The sequence below is a fragment of the Caloenas nicobarica genome, chromosome 23 (genome assembly GCF_036013445.1).
Source record: "Caloenas nicobarica isolate bCalNic1 chromosome 23, bCalNic1.hap1, whole genome shotgun sequence".
NCBI lineage: Eukaryota > Metazoa > Chordata > Aves > Columbiformes > Columbidae > Caloenas > Caloenas nicobarica.
Window position 1 is genome coordinate 4458563 of NC_088267.1, and position 21635 is coordinate 4480197.

A 21635-nucleotide genomic window follows, 5' to 3' on the forward strand; every position below is an offset into this window, starting at 1 on the left:
CCGCGCGTGCGCCAAGCCGGTTTGTTCTGGCGCGGGCAGATTCGCGCATGCGCAGCACACACCGCGGCCCCCCCCCGGGCTACGCATGCGCTGTGAAGCCCGCTGGGACTAATTCAGCAGCCCGCGACTAATGTCGCGCCGGTCGATCTGCCGAGGCCACGCCCTCACACGTGGGCCTTCCCCCCATTCACGGGCCCGGCTCTGCGCATGCGCCCAAGGAGGTTGCGCGCCGGGGCCGGGCCGCGTGGAGCGAGGCGGGGCGCTGGGCGCGCGGCGACGTGCCGACGCAAGCGCAGCGGCGCGCGGGGTGGGCGCGCGGGAGCCGGCGCGGCGGCGGCGGCGGCGAAAGACGCCAAGAGGGCGGTCCTTCCGGCCCCTCACTTCCGGCCCTGGCGCCGCGGCGGTCGGTGTGGCAGCATCGCTCGGCCCGGCCCGCTCCGCCCGCCCCCCCCCCCCACCCCCATGCAGCGCCGTGACGACCCCGCCGCCCGCATGGGCCGGGGGCCGGGCCCCGGCGGCGCCCGGCAAGGGGGATCCCAGCAGCGGCGACCGCCCCGTGGCGGCGGCGGGGGCCGCGGGGCCTCTAGCGGGGCGCAGCCGCCGCCGCTCCTCCCGCCCGGTGGCGCGGCCGGCGGCTCGGCCGCTCAGGCCTCCACCCCCGCCCCGCTGCTGCCCGGGGGCGCTGCCAAGATGGAGCCCGAGAACAAGTACCTGCCCGAGCTGATGGCCGAGAAGGACAGCCTGGACCCGTCCTTCACACACGCCATGCAGCTCCTCACCGCAGGTACCGGCGCTGGGGCTCCCCCGGGGCGCGGTGGGGCGGGCAGGGCCGGAGGCAGCTTAGCTTTGTGCGGGGGATGGGGACAGGGACCCTCGGTGCCGCCGGGGGCGGTTGTTGTACCGGCCCCGTTCTGGTTCCACTGCCCGGGCGAGATGCCACCCCGGGGGTCTGAAGATGAGATGTTTCTCTTATTTCATCTTGAGATGTTTCTATTATTTAATGTCTGTTAAATCCCTTGTTCAGTCCAGGGGCTGGGGCAGACTAAACGCAGAGCCAGAACTTTCTTTTTAAGATACGATGTATGGTCATGTTGGCCATTTTCATCCCTGGGCGGAGAGGGCACCGAAGAGAACGGTAAAACCCGGGGTTTCCCATGTAGTGTCATCACGTAGCTTGAGGCTCAGGGATGCATGGCTTGCGATCTCTCATTTTCCACCCTGGTAATCTGGATTAGAGCTTGTTTGGTACTTCTGGCGAAGCCCGGGAGGGGATGGCCATGGCAGCCTTTGTTCTGTGCCCAGACCAGCCTTCGCCTTCCCCAGCACCGGCCAATCGCCACCAGCTCTGATTCCTCCGTATCTCCCCAGCGCAGCTGCTGCTGTACCCAGTGCCTCAACTGAGTCGATTCAGCTGCCTCAAGACACCGTAGTCATCTTAAAAACCGGAATAAGTCAAAATATTTGCTGCCACTTACAGCTTTATGTTCGTGTATTGGAGAGCTAGGAGGTACCCGGCACGAGGATATATTCAGATTTAATCTAGAGTTGAACGCTCCCTGGTATTTATCATTCTGCGTTTAAATGATTTTTTTTTTTTTAAGGTTTTACAACGTATAGTGTTGCCATAATTGGTGCGGTGCTAGGAATGTTATTAGCTCTTCCTTTAATGTAGGAAATAATTCTTAGGAGTTGCTGTCTCCCGTTGTGCAAGTAACTGAGGTACATCGTTATGGGTAACTTGGCATCAGTCGCGGACATCTTGATCTAAATAAATCAGTTTTATAATCCGATTTGCTGTCAATTTAATGCTTTTCATTAATAAAAGCCTTTAGCCAGCTGATGCTCGAGAGCTCTGTGATAATGCCTGCCAGTGAAATGAAACCCAAGGAGTCTGCTAATTAGTGCCCGAAGAACAGCATTCTCAGCCCACTTCGTAAAGCTGCGTTCACTGAGTAGCGAGGGTTTATGAGTTTTCTTCATTAATTTAAAAATTGCTGATAGTACACTGCAGCTTTGTGAGACTTAACATTGATCACTGGAAGAGCTCCAGATGCTTTGGATATTTTGAAAATTGCTGTCCTTTGGGAGCATTCACTAACAGTCCAAATTCAGGACAATCTGAGTGAGAAGCTCATGGGAAAGAATCTGAAGTAAAATGATGGGTTTAGGCAACTAGATCTTTTTGCATAGTTGACCCCAAACTGATGTGAATTGCTCAGAATTTCTCTACTGCTGTGACCCCCTTTGGGGATGTTGTGTTGGAGAAGCTGCTCTAAAACCTAATATGGAATTTAGGTTTGGGCCAAAGATTGTAAAGCATGTGGCCAGCACAACTTAAGCCAAATGACGGATTATTGAATGTCAGCAGGATTTGATTCCAGCCTTTTTTCAGGAGTGGAAGTTGCTTGTTCCACCTGCTTCTGGGAGAGAACCCGGCAGGAGTTCTGCATTAAAAATAAGACTTACTGTTTAAAAACAATACGTACAAGTAGTCTAAAATACTTGTTGTGGTTCTGAAGCTGCTTAGCATTTCTAAAGAAAATCAGCATTATTTAGGAGCAAAATGAAGGTAGACACAGTGATGTGATACTGATTCCTAACTAATGTGCTGTGGCATGAAAAGGCAGTAAAGTGGGTGGGTGTGGGGGTTCTGTTACCCCGAACAGAAACTGAAAACTGGGATTTCTTACGCCTTGGAATACAATCCATGTCTCCTCACTCCTGTGGGTCGTGGTCTATGTGACTTTCCTCTTCCACGGGAACAAGAAAACCCCTTTTCCTCACTTGGATTTTTCCCCTCCGTGTGCTGCAGGAGATGCTGATGGTTTGAAAGGCTCAGTCCTCCCTGCTTGTGTGTTTTGGAAGGAGAGGAAACATCCACCACTGTGTTAGCTACACATAGGGTTATTTTTTAAAATTCCTGTGGTTAATCATGGCTATTTTTACATCCCAAGAAGCGCGAGGCAGCGAAGAGGGATGGACGTGGGTGGTAAGAGGTGGGTTTGGAGCAGTGGGTGAGATACTAGAGTCTGTGTGTGTTCCGAGGAAGGAAAAAAGGGCTGTCTGGGGATGGATGGACCTCGTTGGAGTGATTTGCCAAGGAACCAAACAGCGGGATTAGAGATGGGCCGAGGTCACGGGGTGATGAGAAACGGTGTGTAACCCAGAGCAGCTCGATGTCCTGAAGCTTGCGTAGCGTGGAGTTTAGGCTGTCCTGAAATTAAGATTATCTACATTTCTGCATTTCCGAGTGTGTGCCCTGTGCCAGGAGCTGTAGCTGCCGCCTTAAACTTGTGCCCAGGTGTTGCAGACTGCGATGTGCCAATACCGTTTCGCTGTTGCATTTTTAAACGTATATATTGCTAAGCCTTGCCAACGTCGTAACATGCTGCTGCTGGGACTCTGCCTCCTCCTGCTTCTCTCGCGGGAGCTTCTAGAAGCAGTGCCATCACTTGCAGCTCATCTCCCGGCTTTCTCCTCCCTCCGTCGTGCTTGTGCAGTTTCTTTGATTGCCGCTGGCCCTTTTCCTACTAGTGCCAGTCCTGAGCTGCGTCTGAACCCCGGCGTACAGGCTGGAGGGTGGGGGGAGTATTTCAGCAGAAAGCGGGAGGGAAATGGACGGTTAGGCCTGCCTAATTCTGCCGAGTCCATCCCGGACCAGCCCCCTGCTTCTTCCCCTGGGAGATCAAACCAGCTGGGGAGCAGCGGTGTAGGAGACACGGAGCTCTGCTTTATTCCAGAGGCTCCCACCCCAGACTCTTTTGGGGCTTGGGGGGGTTTTGCTTTGTTGTTTTTTTTGCGTTTTTTGGGCACGGGGTCAGTATTATCGTACTGTTAAGATAATACTCTCAGTTTTATGAATAAGCAGTATGTATCTCTGTTTATAGAGCACAAGCATGCTGCAGGACGACCTTTACAGAATCACAGAATGTTAGGGATTGGAAGGGACCTCAAAAGATCATCTAGTCCAATCCCCCTGCCGGAGCAGAAACACCCGGGTCCTCCTTCTTGCCCTTTTTGAAGACTGGAGTTTAATATGTTTAATATGGGGGGGTTTTGTTACGGAAGAGCTTGGGTTTATATCAGGAGTAGCGCTGTGGCTGCTCAGCCTCCTCCTTGTGAAGCAGCCGCGTTACCGACCCTCTGTACCTGCCCCTTAGGAGTGGCAAGAAGGCGACCTCCTGCTGCACCTCTGACACGGCTTTAACGAACCACCACTGAAACGAGGCTGCTTAATCCCGCCAGGCACCCGTGTGCCTCTTCCAATGAGAAACTGCCCATCGGTTCATCCCGTGCTACTTCATGTCGCGTCGCTCAAGTGCCACAACGCGCCCGGGTAACGCTGGAATCCGGAGTGGTAGGACATGGCACGAGTGATGTGTTTTTAGTCCTTTTTCACGCTTATTTCCAGACTTGGAATTTGTTCCGAAGGTGGGAGCTGCTGGGTCACCCGCACTGACCTGAATTGCAAAAGCTGGAGAATTTATTCCGCAAGGGCAGGGTTTTTTTTCCTGTCCTGTGTCATTTGATGACTCTCGGTGGTGGTGGATCCAACACTTTTTTAGCAAATGGTTAATTATTTGCTGCCCTAAATTCCCAGACGTCATTGCTACCGTTGCAAGATGGGTTTTGCTGTGTGGTTGGTGTGAACTGGGACTCACTGGTTTGCAGAGGCTTCACCTGATTGCATTGTGTTTTGGCAAGACAGAAGATGCCTCTGGGTGGTTTAATTTCCATCAAGAAAGTTTTCAGGTGCTTTTATTCTTGGTGGGCGTGTAGAAAACCCTTCTTGTTAATATGCAGAACACATTATCAGAAATTCGCTTACTTTTTTTGGAGGACCAAAATATTTGAGAAGTAATCACATATGATAGGGTCTAGAATTATGCCTCAGCAAGGATAAGGCCACCAGTGCAATCTTTAGTTTCCAAGTCTTGGTTCTCTGATCTGTTCTTATAGCTAAAATAATAAAAAAAAACCTATGTAAAACTAGCCAAGGGAGACAGCTCGGTTGCTTATTTTATAAATTTGACAAGTGCTTAAACTTGTGAGTTTTTTACTTCTGCATAGTGTCTTCAGAAAATCATTTATTTTTAAAGCAAAAAATCAAGCTATCTTTTTTCCATGTGATTAGATCCGGTAATTATTTTAAACTAAGGAGTCATGGTAACACTTTTGTAAGGGAGCCAAGGTGCTGTTGCAAGTAGAAGTACCAATTTTAGGCTTTTTTTTCATAATTATGCAACAGAGTCTCCACATTCTATATTTCCACCTCTAAACTAAAAACTGGTCTATGGTTCTATATTACCGTTTCCATAATGAAAGGATAAAATATTGATCGTTTCATCAGGTTTTCTTAAGGGTTTGGAGTGTTTTTTGGTTGCACATCTAGAAATTTCCCTGGAATCTGCATGGTTTCGTGCTGCTCAGCCCAACCTGTGCTTTCTGTTGCTCTTTGAAGGATACAAGAATATTACTAAGTGGATAATATACCATGTATTTGATAGACTGATCTTCCAAAACTGTAAATGTGAACATTCAGGTTAAAACATATAGTTTCTGACGTGGACAGAAATCACAGGAAACACAAGATATTACAGCTGCCCTTGTTTAAATTCTGGTAATGACTAAGCAGCCTCAGTTTTATCTTGCAGCTTTTATCCAGTTCTCTGTGTAATCTTGTGAAGGTGTCTCTCTTTCCCCTGAGATGTGAGAAGTCGTATTTAGAGCATTTTAAGCTCAGAAGATATATTTATAGTTCTTGGGTTTGCTGAGGAAATGGCACAATTTAACTTTTAAGGAAGGGTCATGCTCCCCCCCCAATAAGCATCTGGAAATAATAATTTGTGATGGCCGCGCATGGTGTGACCAATTTTTTTGTTGTTGTTGGACCAAAGAGTGCGTGATGGTTCATCCATAATTTGGGATTTTTAATAATGGATTTGCTCCAGATTTGGAGGAACTCGTCTAGTTGTTGGCCACGAAATAAAAATTGTACATGACTGGACATCTCTGGAAAAGAAAAGCCCGTCAGCTCTGGGCCACATTCTTCTGAAAAATATTGAGTGTTTGTCTTGTATGACAGAAAGTGCATTAATGACTGTAAGAACCTGTGCTAGACATTCCTGCCTTGAAGATGATCTTCAGTCTTCTCCATTTGGGTTGTATTTTACGGGACGAGTGTCTCTTGCCATCTCTCAGCAGAAATTGAATTTCTAGCCAGTTTTGAGAAGGTGTTTGTGCACTGGTTCCCAATTAGCCTACCTTAATGACCTACTTCCCAAAGGTTATTTGGACTTTGTTCCAGGTCCCCCTTGGGCTGCAGTCGGGCCACCTCCGTGGTTTTCCAAGACTCTGGAATCCACAATATACAATTAAAAATCAGAATCTCATTTTGAGAGACAGAATTTTGTAGCTACGTTGCCTGAATCTGACACTCGCTTTTCAGGTTATGCGCCTGAGACTTATGACTTAAAAACCAAGTTACAATCGCTCGCGTGATAACGGTGCGTTCATTTAATGAAATCAAGCTTTTAAGAATTTCATAAGCCAAACCGCACTCTAGTGTGTTACTCATTCCGGCTTCTGTTAATTTGGCATGTTTGCAACTTAACTGGAATTCGTAGTGCCAGTATGTGTTGACACCACTACTTAAACTGCAGATTTAAACCAGTGCATCAGCTCGGATGATAAAAATGCGCTGGATTTGCTGATGGCTGCTGTGTTGTAATGAACGTACCCGGTTGGTGTGGCTGGGGCTGGTTTGTGCTGAGGTTTAGGGCTTGACAACGGGATTGGGGATGGAGGAAGGCACAGAAGAAACGCTATGTAAAACTGCACTTATTTCCTGCTCTTATCTATTGAAGTTATTTGTAGGGAATTTCTTGCTGTTCTTTCTTATTTTTGTTCCATATCCCATTTTTTGCTTTCTGGGATCCCTAGGGAGGAGGAGGCAAGCTAGGCCACTCTAAAGAGGTGACTTATCTATCCAGAGTCCATAAATACAATTATAAACGTTCATATATCCAGAGGATGAAGGTGGTATGTCCTGTCGTAATTCCAGCTCTAAAATGATGCTTGTTTGAGGAATATAAGCAGCCCTATTTTTATCTTGTTTAGAAATTGAAAAAATTCAGAAGGGTGAAACAACAAAGAAGGATGAGGAAGAGAACTACCTGGATTTATTTTCCCACAAGAATATGAAACTGAAAGAACGAGTTCTGATCCCTGTCAAACAGTACCCCAAGGTGAGGGCCAGCAAAGAGCTTATGAATCTCTGTGATTTGCTTGTTTTCTGTGGATTTTATGGCTGACTTTTGGAGATGTAGCTGTCCAAGTGTCAGCAGGAGTTATGCCAGTGTTCTGATATTGCTACGGAATTTTTCCTATGCGAGCTCACAGGATCTTATTTCTAATATATTACATTTCTAGAATGTCTTGGGATAAAGCTAAATGGTGGTGCAGAGCTGTGATCTTTTATTACTAGAATAGACACTTTCACATGTAGAGCTTTGTGTTTTACAGTTAAGAACTCATTTAACTCTTAAGACTTGCTGCCTGTAAAACTACTGGAGAGTAGGTGTTAGAATTAAACACTTGATGCGAGTTAATTTAGCTTGATTTTCTGGTGGAGAATTTTTTCTTGAAAAGGATGTTCTGGAACTTAAATTTTCCTGTGCGTTTTTTGGTCTGTTTTTTTTGGTGAGGTTGAGAGAAAATGGAGTGGCTACATTTTTTTTTAGTCAGCATAACAATAAGAAAAGGGGTTTTTTGAGGGTACTGAGTTCTGGAGCAATTTTTTTTTCTTTTTGCATTTACAGTTCAACTTTGTTGGAAAGATTTTGGGACCTCAAGGCAACACCATCAAGAGACTTCAGGAAGAAACTGGTGCTAAAATATCTGTGCTTGGGAAGGGTTCAATGCGAGATAAAGCAAAGGTAAAGGCATCACCCCTGAAAACATGCACTTATATTAATGCCTTTCTTGTCGCTGTGAGAAGTAGTGGTTCTCAAAGCGTTTTATAAAAAATAAAACCATTAAAATCCAAAAGCATTAGGAAATCATGCTTCCTAAATTATTCTGTGCACGTTGGGAGCAATCCTGGTTGGGGCAGGAGTGTGATGCACGTTCCATTTATGAGCATGACTTAGAGACCAGTCAACTTCTGATACCCTGCGCCCTTGCATGCAGAGAGACTTGATATGAAAGGTGAAGTACAAAGTTTATAAAATAAGAAAGTGTGTGTTGTTATGATCTGTGTCCAGGCATGAGAAGAATGCTTTTACAGATGTTTCCTGTTAAGGCGTAGAAAACAGGTAAAAGAAAAATAGTTTCTCTGCATCTTATTTAGTTTTAGAAATCTTTAATCTGCTTTGTTTCAGGAGGAAGAGCTGCGCAAAGGGGGAGATCCTAAATATGCTCATCTAAATATGGATTTGCACGTCTTCATTGAGGTTTTTGGCCCCCCCTGTGAAGCATACGCTCTGATGGCTCATGCCATGGAAGAAGTCAAGAAGTTCCTCGTTCCAGTATGTGTGCTGGGGCTCTTCTCGGGTGGAACTGGTTGGATGGGTTGTGATTCTGGTTATAAGGCTGAGTAAGATTTGCACGGTATAAGGCTCATGCTACGTGCATGGCATAGTCGAGGAAGCCTGCAGTATTAAGTATTCACGTAGCAGCTTAAAATGACCCCATTAATCTCACACGAAGGCGTGTATTATTCCCCTAACCATAATTAGAAAGACATATGCTCACAGGGCAGTTGTATGGAACACTTGGAGTCTGTATTTCTCTCCCAGTACGAGCTGTGGACACTGGGCTGGGTGGCTTGTCCAGCTCCTTGCGTCAGTTTTAGCGAGAGAATAACTTTAGCCGTGCCCGGCATGGGAGAGATTTCTTGGATCAGTTCCTCTCACTTTGAACTGCAGCACAGAAACCTGGCTGGAAAACTTCACGGGTCAGATCAGAAACTGTGAGTACAGAGGTGTCTGCTCTAGCGGGGCGGTGTGAAGAAGAGGAGGGTGACTGCCCCGGCTGCTCTGTAGGAGTGTTCAGTATTGCAGCTAGTTGCTGAGACACATCTGTTAAATCGGTATTTCTACTGCTTTCAATGCGTATGATGTGAAGGAACCTCTTTTTGCTAATCAGGCATTTATACAAATGACTCTTGTTTTGTGGGTGTCTTGTACTGGTGAACTTGTCAGACCTTTATGGTCCCCTTCATGTCACCGTTGTGCCAGTGTGTAGCACACAATGCTAGAGCATCACCTCCGAGAACTGCAGAACTTGAGTCTTTTGCATGTTGTTAAAACAAGTGAGGAAAAAGCAAAATGGGCAAGAAGCATGCAGTGCTTCTGGTGTCTGGCTAGCTTAGCCTGTAATTCAGAGACCTGGCAGGTAGAGCTGAGAACAGCCCATCACCGTGTTCCGCAGCTGAGCCTGGAGAGCTCAGATGTTCTGCCTGAAATACCAGGGCGGATGGAACCCGAGAGCGGTGGGAAGTGCAGAAAAGCGGATGGTACTGTGTGATTTCTGTGAGTCTGACACAGCGAGGAGGAGAGATTGTGATGTGAAGTGTCTTTGAAGGAAAGAGGTCATCTTCAAGGAGCCCCCGGGATGTACAAAACCTCTGTTTGCTAAAGCAAGTGTGCAGCCTTGCTATTTAAAGTGTCTTACCTATCGCTGCCTTCAAACAATGTGCTAAACTTGTGAAAATTGACAGAGAAGTCACTGTGGAAGGCAGCAGTGCTGTGAAGACATATCTGACAGGAGACTCCTTGCTTTGTGGTGTTGGTTTGACATTGTGGAGATCCTCAGTGGGGGCCCAGCCTGCCTGTGTGCTGAGGGGAGGGATGGGGTACGATGGTTTCTGTGGGGTCACCGGAGATCTGTGCTAATTCCTGAAGCTCGATCCCCTGAGGCAATAAAAATGCCTGGAGCCAGAACCATCCTGTATTCCTAAGAGTCTGAAAAAGCAGCCCGGATTTGCAATTGGGTGTTTGCTCCTTGTCATGCTGCAGTGTGTCAGGAACACAGCAGTATGTTTTTACCTTATGCAGGCTCATTCCAGCCACTTGCCTTGAAACAGGAGCCGTAAGGTGCTTGAGGTGAGATGTGTCGTGCCTGACTTCACCTCTGAACTCTCCAACACTTGCAAATAAATCTTGCTGATGTCCCTGGGATGCTGGACATCAGGTGCCTCCATGAGAGGTTGTCTATCAGGGAAAGCTCTGGTGCTCGCTGCAGCTCCTGGTCGTACAAATGGTTTGGAGAAAGCCGGCTGTTCTGCGCTGCTACCCGCTGAGCAAACGCCTGTAAAACTAACCAGCAGATTTTAATGTAGAACTATCAGGTTGTTTTTATTCCAGCACTGTGATATCCTGGAGCACAGACTGGCTGGTTAGCTGCTGTTTGGAATTGACTCTTTCCCCTTTTCAGGACATGATGGATGATATCTGTCAGGAGCAGTTCTTGGAGCTCTCCTATCTGAACGGTGTGCCAGAGCCAGGTCGTGGCCGAGGAGTCCCCGTGCGGGGAAGGGGAGCTGCTCCACCGCCGCCTCCGCCTGTTCCAAGGTATTTTTCCCAGAAGCACAGACCTGGAAATGCTGCATCTCGTTCAGAGTTGTGCTGCCGGATGAGGTTAAGCTACTTGTTCTCACACATTGTTGGCCTCGACCTTGGCTTTTGGCCAAGGCTTTCTAGCGTTGTGTCGCAAGCTTGCTTCTGGCGTCAAATGGTTTGTGTGTTTTGAGATGTAATCTAGCGCAGTGGATGTCTTCTGGCTTATTTTGGATGCCCGAAATCGGTAGCTTCATAAAGGAACCTTTCAAAGATTGACCTATGGAATCCTGTGCAGGTAGATGGGTCATGTTTGCTTCTGTAGCCTTCAGCAGAATCAGCATTTTCAGCTTAAACTGAGCTTCCTTTGAAAGTTTTAGAATGGTATCATTCTGTCATTGCTGTCAAGGCATTAGGATAAATTGGTGATAAAACTGTGTTACTGTAGTTCTTCCTTCAGTACCTATTTCACAGGGAAAGGTCTTTGCTCCTGGCCTGACAGTCATTACAGGTTAGTGATAGAGGGATGTTTAAAATAAACTCCGAGAAACTACTTCGTCCAAGTTCTGTATCAAATTTATTTCTTCATCTGTATGTCTAATGCAGTAGAGTTCTCATCCCAGAAGAGGTTTTTGTAAATCCTGCAATACAACAATATTAACAATTCTTGTGCATTCATTCTTGATAAAGAATTCATTGCCTAGTTAATGGTGACTGTATTTATTTATCAAGCTATCGCGTTTTAAAGTGGCTTTAAGAAGCGTGTATGCTGCCCTCACTATTCGGCACACGAGTAGTGCAGTAGTAGCTGTTCACGATCTGTTTTCTCTCCTTTCCAGGGGCCGTGGCGTTGGTCCTCCCCCACCGCCGCCTCCTCCTCCTCCTCCTCGGGGGGCCCTGGTGCGGGGAGCCCCGGTGCGCGGTGCCATCGCCCGTGGAGCTGCTGTAGCCCGCGGGGTCCCTCCTCCCCCCGCCGTTCGGGGAGCTCCTGCGCCCAGAGCACGTGCTGCTGGCATTCAGAGAATACCGCTCCCTCCTCCTCCCGTGCCAGAAACCTATGAGGAATATGTAAGAAACTATATATATATTTTTTTTTTTTTTTTTTAATTCCAGCTAGCTGTGTATTAGATACTCTACTGGTTTTAGCACTTATTTCAATCAAGTTAGGTTGCCCTGGAGAAGTGGCCACCAGTCACCAGTGTGGTGCTGGGTGACCTGCTCTGCCTCTTTAGCCCTCAAAAAAGGGAACACTAGTGTCCTAAATACAGGATAAGAGTGGTTTTTATAAAACTGAAATGTGCCTCCAAGACTTACATTTGGCATAATGATCAGTGCGTGGTAGAAAAGCTACATCACAAACGTTGATGTAGTTGACATTGCATTGTCTTTCTGCAAGAGAATTCTTTGAGCAAAGGACACCAAAGGTTTCTTACTGTCCCTAAAATCCTTAAAGTAAATATGTGAATGAACATGGTGATGTTTCAAGTCATATAACTGAGCACCACGCTCCTGCCAAGCAGATTTTACTATCTGAGTCTCATCATTGAGCCCCTTCCCTGTGGCAGGCGAGGAGTCACAGGCTCCTCTGAAAGCTGCTGTGTCCTGCCTCCAGTTTTGCCTTTACTCTTGGTCTGACATTAAGCTTTGGTCCTTCGTTAATGCCGGTTGTGTCACCGTTTGTTTCAGGGCTATGACGATGTGTATGCAGACCAGAGCTATGAGGGGTATGAAGGCTACTACAGCCAGGGCCAAGGGTAAGTTCACTCCTCTCCTGTCTATTACTGAGCAAATGATGCTCCATCTCTTTTTCCTTTTTTTTTTTTTCCTTTAAGGGAATGGAAACATTGATTTCTGAGATTGAGCGGTAGGGAAAGTGCCCTCTTCTGCTGGAATCCAGGAGTGCCTGGGAAATAACTTTGGGGAGTTTGCTTGGGAATTCTGTAAACACGGAGATCAGACACACCACAGCCATGAGCGATATTGGGCATCTTTGCTTTTCGACTGTTTGTACAAGTTGTGTTGTTTTAGGAATACAGTTTCTGCGCTGTGCGTAACCAACAAAATTACTCTTCCAGGGACACAGAATACTATGATTATGGACACGGGGAGGCACAGGAAACCTATGAAGCTTATGGTATGTCTGGAAATACTGTTCTCTTGACAGGGAAGGGGCTGCACATAGTTGGGACTCGCAAATTCCATTTTTTGACTGTGGAAATATCTTTTAATTTCCTTGTAGCTTTACAATATTTTAAGAGCTCTGGATTTCCACCCACAGCACTACTTTTGCTGCAGTCTGATTTTCATGGATTATATTTTGTTGAGCCGGATGAGTGCATGGTTCCATCTGCTTCCTTATCCTCAAAAACCCATTACTGATACTGACTCTGCACTATACATTTGCTTCAGAAACTGATTTAAATGTCATATGAAGGCCACCATTTGACTAGGTGGAACAATTTTGGTCAATATGACTTGTAAGTAGTCTATGAAGCTTAGCTAATTTGAATTATCTAAGGTCATGAACTTGGGCTAGATGGGGAGGTGTGGGAGACCAATTTAACCACAACTGTGTAAATCACCAACTGTTGAAAACAATAGGCCTTATATCTGAGGTGCCAGCAATGAAGGATTAGGTGTCTGCATTTTTTTTTAAAGCTAGTTCAGATATCTGAGCTTATGAATGGCATCTGCATGTGGCAGTGAGTTAGAGTCATTTTCCTCTCTCTACAAACAAGCTGAGCTATAAACAGTTAGGAAAGCCATACAGTGAGCTGCTTAATGGCTTGGAAAAACGGTGTGTTGAGAGCAGCTCTCTTCAGCAGAGCGTCGGGTGCCTGAAAGCGAGAATGAATGTGGGTTGTGAGGATAATGACCAGCTGGAGGGGCTTTCTGGGATCCTCAGGAACTGGGAATGAACTGGGAATCCCCTGTGCCGTGTGGGGAAGTGGAGTTGTTAATGTAAGGGCTGTTCCTGTGTTGGCCCTGGGCTGTTCCCTACTCTGAGTTGTGTGAAGTTCAAATTCAGGTGCCTAAACCAGGGATGCTTTTCCAGTCTGAGCTGCATTGGAACAGACAGCTGCTGTCAGTAATTCTGGCTGTTTTCCCTGCCTTCAATGGCTTGGTTTGTTGCCTGCGTTAGTCACGCAGCACAAAGAAGCTTTTGTGCCGCCTACTTGGTAGGAGAGCGGTGGTGTTGTCTGGGATATGAAGGCCAAAATGCTCATTGTATACTTGGCATCAAGTTGCCACAGCTAATCTGTTTATCCACAGTAATTTCCTTTGGTCTCTGCTTTCATGAAAACAGAATTAGAGAAATAGATTGTTGAGCCAGGCTGGAGACAGTTTTAAGAAAATTGGAACGTGCTCCGTGGTGGTAGGAACAGGCTTGGCTGTCTCTGAGCTTCGGACACTTGATTTCATAAACTGGTGACCCTGGAGAGAATGGCAGGCATGCAAATAGGCATATTACAAGCACAAGCCGTAATGAAACCTGAGCTGGGATATTTGGGGCTTGAGCTAGCTTGGGGACAACAGAGATGCAAACTGCATTTGAATCACAAAACGGTTCGTGTTGAAGGGCCCTCCCCAGCTCCCCCAGTGCCCCCCTGCCATGAGCAGGGACATCTGCACCAGCTCAGGTTGCTCAGAGCCCCGTCCAGCCTGGCCTGGGATGTCTCCAGGGATGCTTCATCCACCACCTCTCTGGCCAACCTGGGCCAGGCTCTCACCACCCTTGTTGTCAAAAAAAAAATTGCTTTGGTGGTGGTTGTACGTAGCGGAAAGGTTTGGGTTGTCCTGTCAAGTGCTTTGTCCCATCGCAGTTAGTGCTGGTCCAGCACAAGCAGCTGATTTCTGCTCCAACCAGGTGAGCAGATGCTGCGGCTGTAAATTTTCCTGGGTTTTTGGAGAGGAAGGAACAACAAGTGATGGACTGGTGTCTGCAGGTTCAGTCGGACATGCTGCCATCCTAGGGCAGTGCAGGGACTTAATTATTTTGGCACAATTATCCAGGAGCTGCCTTGACAGTGCCCGGGAAGGAGAGGAGCGTTACCTGTAGCCAGGCACCGGGGCTGTGGGTGCTGCCACCTTCGCAGGGCTGCCCCGTGAATCGGCTGCAGCTCTGCTGAAATTAATTAATTAAAAAGCACCAGCTTTGTCCAAGTTGGCGCTTATAGAATCATAGAATTGGTTTGGTTGGAAAAGACCTTTAACATCATTGAGTCCAACCATTAACCTACCACTGTCAAATCCACCTCTAAACGATGTCCCTAAGAACCTCATCTACACGAAACATTTCATCTGTTAATCCCGTGTTTGAAAACCATATTCTTCACAGCAGCCAGGAGAAAATACTTGGAAATACAACAAATATAAAAAGATAACTTAGTAACTAGTAAATAATACAAGATTACAGCAGTAACTGAAGTATTCTCGTGTACGATTTCAAGCTAGAATAGTGAAGCCAGGCTGTCAGAGCCACAGGCCTCCTGGCGATCCCTCACGAGCGGCTTCATCCCGTAACGTCGGAAGGTGCGCTGCAAACCGGAGGTTTTGCTGGCCGTTTTACAGGCTGGTTTTGGGGTAAAACCGCTGTGAAGATGCCCCGTGACCCCCAAGGGGAGCCCGTACCCCCTCGTCTCGCCGCATTCCTCCGTCCCTGACGTCTCCCTCTCTTTTCCGCAGGGCAAGATGACTGGAACGGAACCAGGCCCTCCCTGAAGGCCCCGCCGGCCAGGCCAGTGAAGGGGGCCTACAGAGAGCACCCATACGGACGTTATTAAAAAACAAACATGAGGGAAAAATATCAGTTATGAGCAAACAGTTGTTACTGATTCTTGTATCTCCCAGGATTCCCGTTGCTTTACCCACACCAGACAAGTAATTGTCTAACTGTTTTTCTTCGTGGCCCTTTTTCTCCCACTCCATCCTCACCCTGCATTCTGGCTTCTGTACGTAGTATTTTAAAATGAGTTAAATAGATTTAGAGGACCGACTTTAATTTCTTTTTTTTCCGTGTGTAGATGGCTTTTCTTTCTTTGTTGTTTAGATAAACACAACTGTACCTTTTTTAATAAAACAAGAAAAAAAGTTGAGTTAAAAATGTTAGTTTCAAAAGTGACATGCTTTGCTTAGCCGTTATGAAATTAAGGTTTTGTTAACCTTTTAAGTTTGGTTTCAAGGAACCCATAAAAGTTGTAGTTGCAGAATCCCAAAGTAGGCTACATTTCAAAATTCAGGGCTGTTTTTAAGAATTAAAATCATAATGTAACGGTAGTAGCTGCCACCGTTTAAAAGTAACCTCACATGTCAAACTTTCCTTAAAAGCAGATTGCTGGTGAATCGTAAGTTTAAAATTTAATACGAAGAATCCTCAAACAAATTAAATAGCATTTTTTTTAAAGGTAATTGACTTAAAAGAACAACAAAAAAATTAGGTTTGTAAAATTGACTTTTCTTATGTGGGTTTTGAAATCTAGCCCCGAACAGGCGGTGTTGAGAGATGCTTGGGAAGCAGATTTTCCAGTGTAAAGGGGTTCTTAGTTTGGTTCTATACGAAGAACTTTTAAGGGAAAAAAACAAATTAAAGCATGGCTCTAATTGCCCAGTGTTTGGTATTAGAAAACAGAGTATTAAGCGAGTAGGTCTGCACTCTGTAAAATAAGAGTCTTTACATTTTTATAGTGCTTGGGGCAGATAATACAGTGCAAGTTTAAAACTGACAAAATTGTCAATATTAGCAATCCCATGGACTTGTTCAAGTGTATCTCAACACTAGCTTTGCATAAAAAGGGACACTGCAGCTGAAAAAATGAGGAAAAATTTCACTTTGTACATAGGATAAAGTCCTAATTGGATTTGTACACTGTCCTCCCACTCTGTTCTTGAAGAATAAATGCTACATGTGTAAGTCTGCCTAAATAGGTAGCTAAAACTTGTCAAAATGTCTGCCGCAGTTTGTCAATAAAGTTTAGTCCTTTTTTAATCAAAGTAAATGTGATGAATTGTCATTTTTTTGTTGAGCAATAAAATAGCTATTTTTTTTCAAATAAATTTAAATTAATGCTAAAGCTAATTGTCTTTTTTTAAAAAAATGGAGACATTCTAAAAATGGTGATTTTATGTAATTCTCACAAAAAGTTTATCAAGCTCATTGAACGAGCTCAATTTTTTTTTAAACAAGAAAAAAAGAAAAATAGTTTTTCACCCCCTGGAAGTTGCAGAAAGCAGTTTGATCCTGGCCTGTGGCAGAAATCAGACTCGTGTTGGTGGTTGTTTGCTGAATTAACGCTCAGATTTCAGGTGGGCTCACCGAGCACTCCAGGCTGCAGACTCCAGGTTGGGGCTGCAGTGGCTGGTTTAAATGTAGCGAGAGAAAATGAGTGCTGAGAAAATCCAAGGCTTAGGCGCCCGAGGAGGAATCTGGCTCCATGTAAACACCCCCAGCCCCTTTGGCTGAAATGATGCCCTATTTTATAGTAGCCTTTTCTTGGAAAACCACTTAAAAATGTATTTCTGTTTGAGAAAGGTGCTGCAGTTGCTTCTCATCCTTCTGAGAGCATGTGTCTGTATATATATATATATATATATAAAATAAAATAGTTTAAACTGTTTCTTAGGCATGAAAAATGGTTTGTATTTCCCATCTGCAAAATGAATCTGGCATTTTAGGGGGAGAGACTTAAACTGCTCGGGGGTGAAAAATAGAGCATTAGGAACCAAACTGCTCGTAGCAGTGCATGATTAAGGGGAATACTTTAAAAAAAAAAAAAGTTGTATTTGTAGATTGTTATTAAAGTGTAAATAACTGAATTTTCAACAATGGTTTGGAGTCAGCTTTCAGGGCATAATGTCTTGCTTGATGAAAAGATCACCCTATACCCCCCTTTTAAAGGAAAATTATCGCAGGAGAATCAGGATGTGTAAAGCTAACATGCATCGCAAAACCCAAAAGGTAACCTAAATGTCTGATTTTAATAGCACATTTCTCTTTTACATAAACTGTGACGGCAACTTGCATAAACTTGATTGAAACAGTTCTTCAGATGTTAATTTTAATGTAAAAATTTGCAAAAAAATGTTTAAAATAAACATTTAAAAAACCACACGTGCTTCTGCATAAATTAGCAATAACTTTAATAATGTGCCCTTTGAAAATGCACTGTAATGTAATGTGGGCAAAAAGGAATCGGCAAGTTTAAATATCAAAAGATGTAAAATGACAACGAATATAGATAGTCCTGCTACTGCCAAAAAAAAAAAAAAAAAAGAATTCTGCTCAGTTATTTAAAAATGTAAAATGATGGCCCTTTTTAGACCCCAGTATTGATATTTACTGTGAAATGTTCAAAGCTCAGCTTAAGTTGCATGTTTCCTTCCTGTGTAATTGCATGCAGGACTCTTTTTTTCTCTTTGATTTGTGCTGCCATTAAAGAGACTCACAAATATCTTCGATTTGCAGGAGCCAAGACGACGTCGCGGTGAATCACTCGGGGGAAGATGAGCAGGGGCAACACCAAGTGGGTAAGTTTGTTTATTTTTGCAACCCCTTGCAAGCTGCTGACATGTTCCCTGTGGGAGGCAGGGGCGGCACCATCTGAGCTGTTAAATTAAAGCCGTTCTTTCTGTACCCACAAATAAATTCCCCTTGTGAAAAGGCCGGTTCCGTGGCTGACGCTCTTGCAGAGGTCGCGCTGTGGAGGAGGCTCTGGTGTGTTACCTGCGTTGAGCTTTCCCACCAAAATCCCGTGGAAAAGGAGCTTTTTTAAGTGGATTTTAGGAGAGAGGGGAAATCTGAAGGCTGCTCTGGCCCCGCTGATATGCTGCTACTCTAAAAAATACCTTAATAAATGCACACGAGTGCTTGCAAACCGCACGGTCCCTTGGCTGGGGACATTATCACGCTTCAGCGGGGTGACCTGCTTACGCAGCAAGGACACATCTTCCCCCAGGCCCAGGGGAAGCGGCCGTAGGCGTTTCTTTTGGGGACAACTAATGACTTTCAGTGATCTCAAGATTCAAGAGAAAGTCTGAGCTCCATAAATAAAAGAACAAAGAAAGAAACCCTTGAAAGGGTGAAGAAATCTAATGGCTTCAAAAGCTAACCGTGAGAAGCCCTGGGCGTAGGACACAGAAGGACATAAGTCTTATTTTGTATAGAATTATAAAGCCACCAAACGAGCTTCTCTTATCTTAGCAGTATTAGGAACAAGAAAGCGATAATGTGTGGAAACGCTGCGACTGAGTGAGATTACCCTCAGTTCTCTGACTTTTAACTTGAAAATTGGATCTGTAGTTTTCTGCTAGGGGAAATCATAACACGTCTGGATTTGTGGCCCATTTATCGAATGCATCTTCATTTACAATGTAATTGGAACATCAATTTGTATGGTGATGTACCAATCTTTCCCATTTCTTTCTTAATAGGCACAGCTTTTATATCAAGTGGAAAAGATTTGATAGAGATCATCTGTTATGATGCAGTTTTTTACCAGTAGAAGTGGATCTTGTGACACTGCCTTTGGAGTCACACAGCTTGCTTGTGCATTGCATTTGTTGCATGTTTATGTGAAAGATTCTAATGTTATGGAGGAATGTAAATCTCAATATATTGAAATAACTGTATATGTTAAAAAATATTTTGAAAACATGCCCTGCATCAAATATCTTCCTCTCTCTCATAGCGTTGCTGCATTCAGATTTTAGCCCCGAGTCTGCGGAAGCTAATTTGAGATCCCAAAATAGCCACCGGCATGCGGATGTGTCTCTCAAAGATGCTCTAATTAGCCAGACGTTCCGGGGGTGATACAGGATTGAAATTTGTGAGGGATAGAGATTCCTTTGAGCACTGAAATCAGAGTCACCCGAATAACCTTCCCTTTCCTCCTGCCGTGGCCGCAGAGGTTGGATTCTGCTGCTCTGAGCTGACAAGCGCCACTGATCCTTCGCCTCCCGATTTCCCCAAAGGCCTAATCCACATCTTATTATTTGTAGGATTTTGGTAAAGACCATAAACAAGATTGTCCTTGGTACTGTACAGTGCGATGTACATCAGCAGCCATGTCTCCTCTGTGGAAATGTTTCCCAAAAATCCTGTTTTTTTCAGAAGAAGTTTGTCTCTAGAAACACCCTCTCGGCTACTCTGGCCCTCGCTCGGAGTGGCTGCAGCTCCTCCGGCCCTTTGGTTTAAATCCTCAGACTGGATTTGCTTGGGGCTGGTACAAACCCGGACTTCACACTTCCTCAGTGAGGTCTCACCATGCACAGTGGTTCATAGTAGCCTGGACGGCAACAGGAGTGAGAAACAGGGTCCAGCTGCTGCTGCAGAGATGTCCCCAGCAGCTGTCCCTGTTGTACCCAGTTCCAATTGCTGTTCAGATTATTAAATAAAGCAAAGGGCTACAAGCTTTCCTTTGTAACTTACCTATGCTGGTTTTATGTTTGACTTAAAACACTGTGCTTTCGGTTAAGACTAAGACAGACATTACCTCGATATAGTCCTCTGTATAATTCCATCTTTGGTAATCTGGGTTTAAGAGCACAGCTGGATTCCCTGTTCGGCTGTTAAAGCAAACAACTCTTTTTGTACAGGATGAGTTTTTAAATTTGTATGAGAGCATCTGTCAAGGAACAGAGCCAAGAAAACAATTTAAATGTGCACCGCTTCCCTTCTTCACCCCATGCTGCTGCTCTCCTAAAGAACTCTTGGGCAGAGGGTGATTCCGCAGCCTGTGACAGACCCTCCAAATGTCCCCAGAGGAGGAGAGACCAGCTGTGACCCGTCTGCTGGGAGATGCGACGCCGCTAACACAGCTTTTCCTGTGGCTGCGAGGAACAAGTACATATGGTGCTTTTGGGGAAGAAGACGGGGCTTGGGGAAATTCTTCTTTAATTGAAAAACCTCTATAACATCTCAGATGAGGTGTTGGACACATGCCCCGTTTGTAAGCTTTGAGGGGGAGGAATTTCTGCAGGCTGGTCAGGGCCCGTGGGAGTTCCCATCTCAAATGTAGACATTATTCCTCTTTTTCTACTCAGGAAGCTCAGTTGAGCCTTCCATTGCTACCATATGTTTTAATAGAAATGTTTGCTTCCGCACTCGTTTTGCTCCTTTTGCAAAGCGGGATGAATCTCCAAGGAGCCGATCTCAGGTCTGGTAAAGGAACCTGGTTAATATGCCGTTCGCTTTGCCGTGGTTGGGAAATAGGAACCTGGCAGCTCGTGGTGAGCGCTGGGAACACCGGAGCATCCTCAGAACCTGGGGAGTAGCAGCTGGATGGCGATGTAAATTGTTTTCTAATGGAGTCGTTACTTTTATCGCTGACTTTAGAACCAAATGTGACCATTGTACATGGTGTTTTCAGCCTGACATTGCTACGTCCTACCCGTTACCTCCATAGTTATACCTGGAAGATTCTGTTAAAACCACAGGTGCCTGGATACTCCTGGTTTTCGATGTCTCTGCACAATGAAGGTTTCAAAACCAATAGAAAGCCAAAGATTGCCCCTGTGGAAGTTCATTAATTTTAGAGATGGCTTTGCCTCCAGCCCGGGCAGGGGCGGTTCTCAGGATTGTATAATGCTCCATCTGTCCCGAAGCACCAAACTCCCACCAGTTAAGGAAATCGATGAAAAATACTGCGAGTGGTCGGTAAAGATGGTGAAAACTGATCAAGGTGAATCACAGCACTAAAATAACTCGCATAGGAAGCTGGCGAGCTCCTGCCTGGCTGGTATTTAGCGAGAGGCGTTCAGCAGATGTTGAAAACGATTAGTCATTCCCTGTAATAAAGGTTTAATGTTGAAAACATTTTTTATTTTTTGGCTTTTTAAGGCGTGAGGTTTTTCTCTCGTTTCTCGCTGCTGCTTATGGGAAGGTGAGGGGGGGTTGTGCCCCAAGAGGGGTTCGGGGTGGGGGGTGCGATGGAGGGTCTGGCGATGCCTCAAAGTGCCCTTAAGTGCTTCGATGCCTGGTCCTTGGGGGGGCGTGGCGAGGGGCGTGGGCGGGGCGCGGTGGGCGGGGCCTGGGGGCGGTGGGCGGGGCAGGAGGGGCAGCGCGCACGCGTCCCGCAGGAG

General features: G+C 45.7%; 1 protein-coding gene across 3 annotated transcripts; it reads left to right on the forward strand.

The window, feature by feature from the left end:
* Positions 1-233: 233 nt before the first annotated feature.
* Positions 234-21339, forward strand: KHDRBS1 (KH RNA binding domain containing, signal transduction associated 1). 3 transcript variants are annotated; one of them, XR_010607474.1, is made up of 11 exons: positions 373-784; positions 7120-7247; positions 7821-7937; positions 8382-8528; positions 10438-10574; positions 11399-11627; positions 12246-12313; positions 12635-12693; positions 15246-15440; positions 18022-18083; positions 18987-21339. XR_010607474.1 is itself a non-coding variant. In XM_065650574.1 (9 exons), exons 1-9 carry the CDS (start codon positions 463-465, stop codon positions 15341-15343), a joined length of 1305 nt encoding a protein of 434 aa, XP_065506646.1. In that variant the 5' UTR covers positions 234-462; the 3' UTR covers positions 15344-16587. The 3 variants fall into 3 exon arrangements, 1 of the variants encoding a protein (XP_065506646.1); XR_010607475.1 differs by having other exon boundaries at positions 20151-21339; XM_065650574.1 differs by lacking the exons at positions 18022-18083; positions 18987-21339 and having other exon boundaries at positions 234-784; positions 15246-16587.
* The last annotated feature ends 296 nt before the right edge of the window (positions 21340-21635 follow it).

Coding starts and splice junctions, on each gene's coding strand:
- KHDRBS1 (XM_065650574.1), top strand. CDS start 463: ATGCAGCGCCGTGACGACCCCGCCGCCCGCATGGGCCGGGGGCCGGGC. Junction 7,248..7,820: donor CTGTCAAACAGTACCCCAAG/GTGAGGGCCAGC, acceptor TTGCATTTACAG/TTCAACTTTGTTGGAAAGAT. Junction 11,628..12,245: donor CAGAAACCTATGAGGAATAT/GTAAGAAACTAT, acceptor CGTTTGTTTCAG/GGCTATGACGATGTGTATGC.